General features: G+C 36.5%; 1 protein-coding gene across 1 annotated transcript; it reads left to right on the top strand.

The window, feature by feature from the left end:
* The first annotated feature begins 4,789 nt into the window (after positions 1-4,789).
* b3galt8 (beta-1,3-galactosyltransferase 8) lies at positions 4,790-7,364 on the top strand. Its single transcript, XM_059336844.1, has one exon. It carries the CDS (start codon positions 4,960-4,962, stop codon positions 5,917-5,919), a length of 960 nt encoding a protein of 319 aa, XP_059192827.1. The 5' UTR covers positions 4,790-4,959; the 3' UTR covers positions 5,920-7,364.
* The last annotated feature ends 582 nt before the right edge of the window (positions 7,365-7,946 follow it).

Consider the following 7,946-nt stretch of genomic DNA (forward strand, 5'->3'; position numbering starts at 1 on the left):
CATGAGCAAACTGCTCCAGTTGTCTCAGGTTTGAAGGGCGCCTTTTCCAGACGGCATGTTTCAGCTCCTTCCAAAGATGCTCAATAGGATTTAGGTCGGGGCTCATAGAAGAATAATGAACTATTAATTATAATTTAATTGTTTGTTAATGGTAAATTAACTATAAACTTACATTAATATACCATCTATTTGCCATTTATAAATGATGTAGTTAGTTAAACATTAACACATGATATATTTACCATTCTAAATGGCCTATAAAGGGTTTATAAATTATGATTAAACATTAATAAACTATCTGTTTACCATTTATAAATGATGGTTATTGTAAAGTGTTAAAATGACACAAAATGACCAAAAAGACACAAAATGGCCCAAAAAAGAAAATGACCAAAGAGACACAAAATGACAAAGAAAAGACAAAAAATGACCATAAAACGATCAAAAAAAAGACACAAAATTACCAAAAAAGACACAAAATTACCCAAAAAACAATCAAATTGACCACAAAATGACACAAAATGATAAAAAAGACACAAAATGACGAAAAAATTACATAAAATTAAGCAAAAAAGGACTCAAATTGACAAAAAATGAGACCAAAAAAAAGACACAAAGTGGCCCAAAAAAGAAAAAAAATGACCAAAGAGAAACAAAATGACAAAGAAAAGACACAAAATGACCAGAAAAGACACAAAATGACAAAAAAAAGACACAAAATGACCAAAAACAAACACAAAATGACCAAAAAAGACACAAAATGATCAAAGAGACACAAAATGACAACGAAAAGACAAAAAATGACCATAAAATGATCAAAAAAAGACACAAAATTACCAACATAGAAGGCCACTTTAGAATGGTCCAATGTTTTCCTCTTAGCCATTCTTGGGTGTTTCTAGCTGTTTTGGGTCATTATCCTGTTGCAGACCCATGACCTGTGACTGAGACCAAGCTCTCTGACACTGGCCAGCACATTTCTCTCTAGAATCCCTTGATAGTCTTGAGATTTCCTGGTACCCTGTGCAGATTCAAGACATCCTATGCCAGATGCAGCAAAGCAGCCCCAGGCCAGAACATAACAGAGCCTCCACTATGTTTCACAGTTGGGACAGTGTTCTTTTCTTAACATGCTTCATCTTTTCCTCTGTGAACAAAGAGCTGATGTGCCTTGGCAAAAATTGCCATTTTTGTCTCATCTTTCCATAGAACATTCTCCCAGAAGCTTTGTGGCTTGTCAACAAATTCCAGTTGTTATAGGAATTTTTTAGAGTGACCCTTCAATAAAGAAGATTGGATTCGGAGTAGCAAAGTTGAATTAGAATTTATTATTCTTGTACAAGAAGGAGTGTTTAACAGTGCAACACACAACGAAGGGTTACAGAGAAAAAGGCTCCCAGAGGAGCTCTAACAGTTGGTTCTTATACTATTATTGATAATGGGCTGTCCTAACCCTTGCAAATTGTTAACAGACAATTTGCATACAGTGCATCTACGTTTTCCTTTGTTCCCTTAATCAGTAATCAGGATATCCCCAATCTAAATGTCCTCTGACCTCTCTCTAATCCTCACTCTGTTCTAGACTTCCTTTATTGATACTTTAACCTGAACCTTACCTCACCCTGCCAGCCCCAGCAATAAAGTCATATCAGAGAAGTATAAACAAGACATGTAAGAAATGGGGACTCCCATTCCTATAATCCTACTCATTGTAGGATTGAAAACATCTGAAACACAGTATAAACCTAATTTTTATAACACCAGTCTGGCTTTTTTATGATTTGTTATCAACAGAGGTGTCCTCCATGGTCCTCTCCCATCAAGTCCACTTCGGCTCAAACAACGACGGATGGTGCGATCTGAACCTGATGTTCCTTGAGCTTGAAGTTCACCTTTAATCCCTTTATAAGGTTTTCTGGGCTCTTTTGTTACCATTCATATTATGGTAAATGGTAAATGGACCTGCACTTATATAGCGCTTTTCTAGTCGCTTTGCGACCACTCAAAGCGTTTTACACTACAGACTGCGCTCATTCACCCTTTCACACACACATTCATACTGGTGGCAGAGGTTACCCTAAACGGTGCCACCTGCCACCATTGGGAATTCATTCACACACCGATGAACGCAGCATCGGGAGCAATTTGGGTTTCAGTATCTTGCTCACAACCTGGTCTCACAGAAATCAGTGAAATAGCCACGGATTTCGCTTAACTCAAAATCCGTGGAATAGCCACGGATTCGCTCAAATTTCCGTGAAACTGACACGGATTTCGCTACAATGCAAGTTAATGACAGTCATATTTATCTCATTTTTAGTGAAAAATCAATATTTTGACTTAGTTTCTGCATAAAAATGGATTTTGATCACATTTCTAGCGAGAAATATATGTTTTATTTTCTAAATATTCACTCAGTGAATGTACATAATCACTTTGTATGTTGGAATAGCCACGGGATATGACTGTCATTAACTTGCATTGTAGCGAAATCCGTGTCAGTTTCACGGAAATTTGAGCGAATCCGTGGCTATTCCACGGATTTTGAGTTAAGCGAAATCCGTGGCTATTCCACGGATTTTGAGTTAAGCGAAATCCGTGGCTATTTCACGGATTTCTGTGAGATCATGTTGCTTGCTCAAGGATACTTCGACATGTAGGCTGCGATGGTCGGGGATTGAACCACCAACCCTTCGGTTGGGGGCCAACCAACTCTCCCAACTGAGCCACAGCCGCATCCGTCTCTTTGATTTGTCATCAATTTTCCTCCTGCGGCCACGTCCAGGGAGGTTGGCTACAGTCCCATGGATCTTAAACTTCTGAATATTATGTGCAACTGTACTCTATATATTTTTTTAAATCTCCTGAGACAATTCTTTCCTTCGCTTCCTCTGGTCCATGTTGAGTGGTGCACACCAAGGTTATAATAGTTTTGGTTTTTTCATTAGTTTTAGTTTGAATTTCGTTGTGAATTTTTGTTTTCAAATTCAGTTAGTTTTAGTTCGTTTTTAGCGTGAGTTTGCTATTTTAGTTTAGTTTTTATTTTTTGAAAATGCTTAGTTTTAGTTTAGTTTTTATTAGTTTTAGTGTTAGTTTTAGTTTTTTTGTAATGGGTATGTGCCTTTATTTCCTTTGGTTTATCCATCTCAGCCTCAATAAGGTTATTAACTCTTACAGTTCCAGGTGTATTGAATTGTGGTTGAAGTGTAACATCCCAGTCTCAGTAAACATATTCACCATGTGTTCCTGCATGTTCAAATAGAAACACTGAATTATGTATGAAAAAAGTTGACAAAGACGAAAACTAAGGACATTTTCACAATAATTTTAGTTAGTTTTAGTTAGTTTTGTAACCACACTATACAGTTTCAGTTAGTTATCTTGTTTTTATTTTTATTTCAGTTAACAAAAATGTTTTTTCAATTTTAGTTTTCGTTATTTTGTTAGTTTTCGTTAACTATAATAACCTTGGTACACACCATGTCACCAAACAGCACAGTGACTACCTGTCCCCCTATATATAAATAGGGGTATATATATATCGGCCCACTGACTGATTACAATATTGTAGACACCTGTGATGCTAATAAGTGGACACACCTTGATTTAACATGTCCCTTTGGTCACATTATTTTCAGTCTTTTCTAGGGGTGCCATCATTTTTGTCCAAGCCTGTTTCATGAGTTTATTTTTTTAAATAATGCTGTTGAACCGCGGTTCAAAATCAATGTTGGATTTTCATTGGTTAATTTTCATAGAATTTTTATTTATTATTACTATTGTCAGATTCAAGTTATTTCTGTGACCATTGTGGGTTTTTCTTTCATTAACTAAGGGGTACCAACAATTTTGTCCACGTGTGTATATATATACATATACATATACACACACACATATATATATATATATATATACATATATATAGTTTTACTTTTGAAGGGTGTATACATGTTTGGGTACATATATAGGTATCATCTTTCTTATTTTTATTATTAATATTTATATATTGTTTTACTTTTGAAGAGTGTATACATGTTTGGGTACACATATACAGGTATAATCTTTTTTAGTTTTATTATTATTAATATATATAGTTTTATTTTTGAAGAGTGTATACATGTTTGGTACATATATAGGTATAATCTTTCTTATTTTTATTATTATGATTAATATATATATATTGTTTTACTTTTGAAGAGTGTATACATGTTTGGGTACATATATAGGTATAATCTTTCTTATTTTTATTATTATGATTAATATATATATATATATATATATATATATATATAAATATATATATATATATATATACTCTTCAAAAGTAAAACTATATATATATTAATCATAATAATAAAAATAAGAAAGATTATATATATATATATATATATATATATATATATATATATATATATATATTTATATAATAATCTTTCTTATTTTTATTATTATGATTAATATATATATAGTTTTACTTTTGAAGAGTGTATACATGTTTAGGTACATATATAGGTATAATCTTTCATATTTTTATTATTATTATTAATATATAGTTTTACTTTTGAAGAGTGTATACATGTTTGGTACATATATAGGTATAATCTTTCTTATTTTTATTATTATTATTATTATTTTTATTAATATATAGTTTTACTTTTAAAAAGTGTATACATGTTTGGGTACATAGGTATAATCTTTTTTTATTTTTTTATTTTATATTTTATTTTATTCCCCTCCTGGACCGTGTCTGAGTCCTGCTGGTCTCCGCCTCTCCGGCTCCAGCTCTAGATAGATCACACTACTTCCTGTTTCTCCTCCAGTCCTCAGTCCTCCCGGCGGTCTCGGTGTGACTTCCTGGTTGTTCGTTGTTTCTTTCGGGACTAGTTCCCGGACTAGAGACTAGTTCCCGGACTAGAGACTAGTTCCGGGACTAGAGAGTGAGCAGGACCCTGCGGGGCGATGAGGACTTGTCTGTGGAGGCTGTTGAAGCTGGTCTCCGTGTCGGCCCTGCTGCTCCTGTCTGCTCACCTCCTGGTCCGAGTCACACCGAGTAACCCTCCGCCACAACCTAGTCCCCTCTCCGCGGAGGACTACCGGCTCCTGGCCCCTGAGACATACCGCTACACCCTCAACCAGCCGGCTCTATGCAGGGACAGGACCCCCTTCCTGGTCTTCATGGTCCCGGTGGCCCCCCGGGGGGCTGCAGCACGGGAGGCCGTGAGGCGGACGTGGGGCGCTCCGGGTCGGGACCTCCTCACTCTGTTCTTCGCGGGGCTCCCTGAGGGGGGGCAGGGGTCCAGCACGCAGGCCGAGCTCGAGGAGGAGAGCAGGAAACACGGTGACGTCATCCAGGTGGACTTCCAGGACTCCTACCAGAACCTGACCATCAAGACCGTGGTGATGATGCGGTGGCTCGCGACCCACTGCCCCAACGCCTCCTACGCCATGAAGGTGGACTCGGACATCTTTGTGAACGTGCGGTACCTGGTCCGGAGGCTGAGGAGGTCCCCCCGGCACGGCTTCATCACAGGGTCCCTGATCCGGGACGGCACGCCCAGGAGGGACCGCAGCAGCAAGTGGCACGTGTCCGAGGAGCTGTACCCGGAGGACAGCTTCCCCCCGTACCTGTCCGGGGCCGGGTACGTCTTCTCCTTGGACCTGGCCTCCAGGATCTCCTGGGCCTCCAGGTTCGTCCGGATGATCCCGCTGGAGGACGTCTACGTGGGGCTGTGTCTGCGGGTCCTGGACGTCCAGCCCGTGTACTCCCGCAGCCTGCTGCCCCCCAGGAACCTGTTCGAGGTCCGACACCTGGACTACGACAGGTGCACCTTTGCCGGACTGGTCCTTGTGAACGGGTTTAAGCCTTCAGAGCTGCTGCACCTGTGGCAGGACTTCTCCACGCGACACCGCACCTGCTGACTCAGTCAGGATGATTGACAGCTGACAGGAAACACAGCCATCAGGTTATTCAGGTTAAGTCCCGCCCCCTTCTCTAACCTTTTTATTGAGTAAAACTCCATCAGAGAAGGTAACAGTTCTCTCTAACTGGACTGTTTTAAATCCTTCACATATGCAAACTGTCTAACTGCAGTAACATTTAATATTTTTGGTCAAAATTGAGTTATAACTAAAAATGAACTCCTTGATGTCTGTTTTATGTTTTGACAAAGTTTAAGATTTCAATTTTGCTTTATTTCAGAGAAATAATGACATAAAAAACACAAAATCAAACTCAAAACCAAGCAGTAATTGCACTTACCACAGTCTGATTTGGATTTATATACTCATTTAAACATAAAAATAATAGAAATTATAAGTTTATTTGACAGGGAAATTACTAACTCCTTGATGTCTGTTTTATCTTGTGACAAAGTTTACGATTTAAATTTTGCTTTATTTCAGAGACATAATGATATAAAAATTGCAGTAACTACAAAATCCAACTCAAAACCAAAGTAGACTGCAGTAATTGCACTTAACATGGTGTACTTGGATGTATTTACGCATTTAAACATAAAACAAAAGCAGTGTAGCCTTGTATGTCTTCATTGTGTTGAATAGTGAAGACAAGAATAGTAGAAATTATAAATTTATTTGATAGGGAAATTATTATCTAGATAGTGATGAAGTAAAAAAGTGAGATAAAATGATATTCAGATCAGAGAAGCTAACAGTTCTCTTTAACTGGACTGTTTTAAATCCTTCACATATGCAAACTGTTTCATGGCTACACTGACCTACAAACTGTCTAACTGCAGTAACATTTAACATTTTTGGTTAAAAAAAAAAAAAAGAAGAAGTTATAACTAAAAATGAACTCCTTGATGTCTGTTTTATCTTGTGACAAAGTTTAAGATTTCAATTTTGCTTTATTTCAGAGACATAATGATAGAAAAACCACAAAATCCAACTCTAAACCAAGCAGTAATTGCACTTACCACAGTCTGATTTGGATTTATATACTCATTTAAACATAAAAATAATAGAAAGTACACGTTTATTTGATAGGGAAATTATTATCTAGATAGTGGTGAAGTAAAAAAGTGGGATAAAGTTATATTAAGACTAAAATATAACATTACAACATTAAGTCTAAAATACACAAATCTTTGAATAGAGTTGTTAAACACTTTTAAATACATTTATAACAAAATCAATTTGGAAATGTTTCTTCACTGAAAACTAAATATAAAAGCTAAAAGAAGAAAACAACATTTTAGTTACTGCACTCTGTTTATCATTACTATTAGAACTTTTTACAGTAGTGCGTTAACTACATTTTTGGGGTCAAAGGTCAAATAAATCATGATTTTTGAGCAGAAAAATTGCATCAATACATGTAGAAATAAGTGACATATCACTTATCTACATATAACACACTTGGCTTGCCAGTAAAAATGTTTAAAAAATCAGTTTTTCTCAGTTTGACCCTTTGTTAGTTACTGCAGTTAGACTTTGTAGGACAGTATTAGTATCCTCAAGAAAAAATCAGCAACCTTTCTTTTGTATCGTATGTTTGGGATTTGACAGCTGGATGGTTAAAATGGGGGAATTAAAAAATGCAATGAAAACATTCAGCGATAATGAGAACTAGGGCTGCAACTAACTGCTGAGTTTTGATTCTACTGAGTTTATTTATTGGTGAAATACTGTTTAGTGTTAGTTGTGAGTTGTTGGTGTTTTTGTCTGACCAACATATTCAGTTTATGATCCAAAGAAAGCAGGAACTAGATATTTGCATATCAAAAGAATTGCAGATTAATTTTCTGTTGATCGACAGGTCTTTAATATCAGGGAATTTAACACCGCGTGACTTTACTGACATGTTAATGATTGTTTTTTGGTTCTAAAATAATTAGTGGATTCTAAGGCGGCAACTAACGATAATTTTCGATTAATCGATTAGTTGTTTGGTCGATAAAATGTATAAAAATATCAATCAGTGT

Source organism: Centropristis striata, chromosome 7, assembly GCF_030273125.1.
Source record: "Centropristis striata isolate RG_2023a ecotype Rhode Island chromosome 7, C.striata_1.0, whole genome shotgun sequence".
NCBI classification, from domain to species: Eukaryota; Metazoa; Chordata; class Actinopteri; order Perciformes; family Serranidae; genus Centropristis; species Centropristis striata.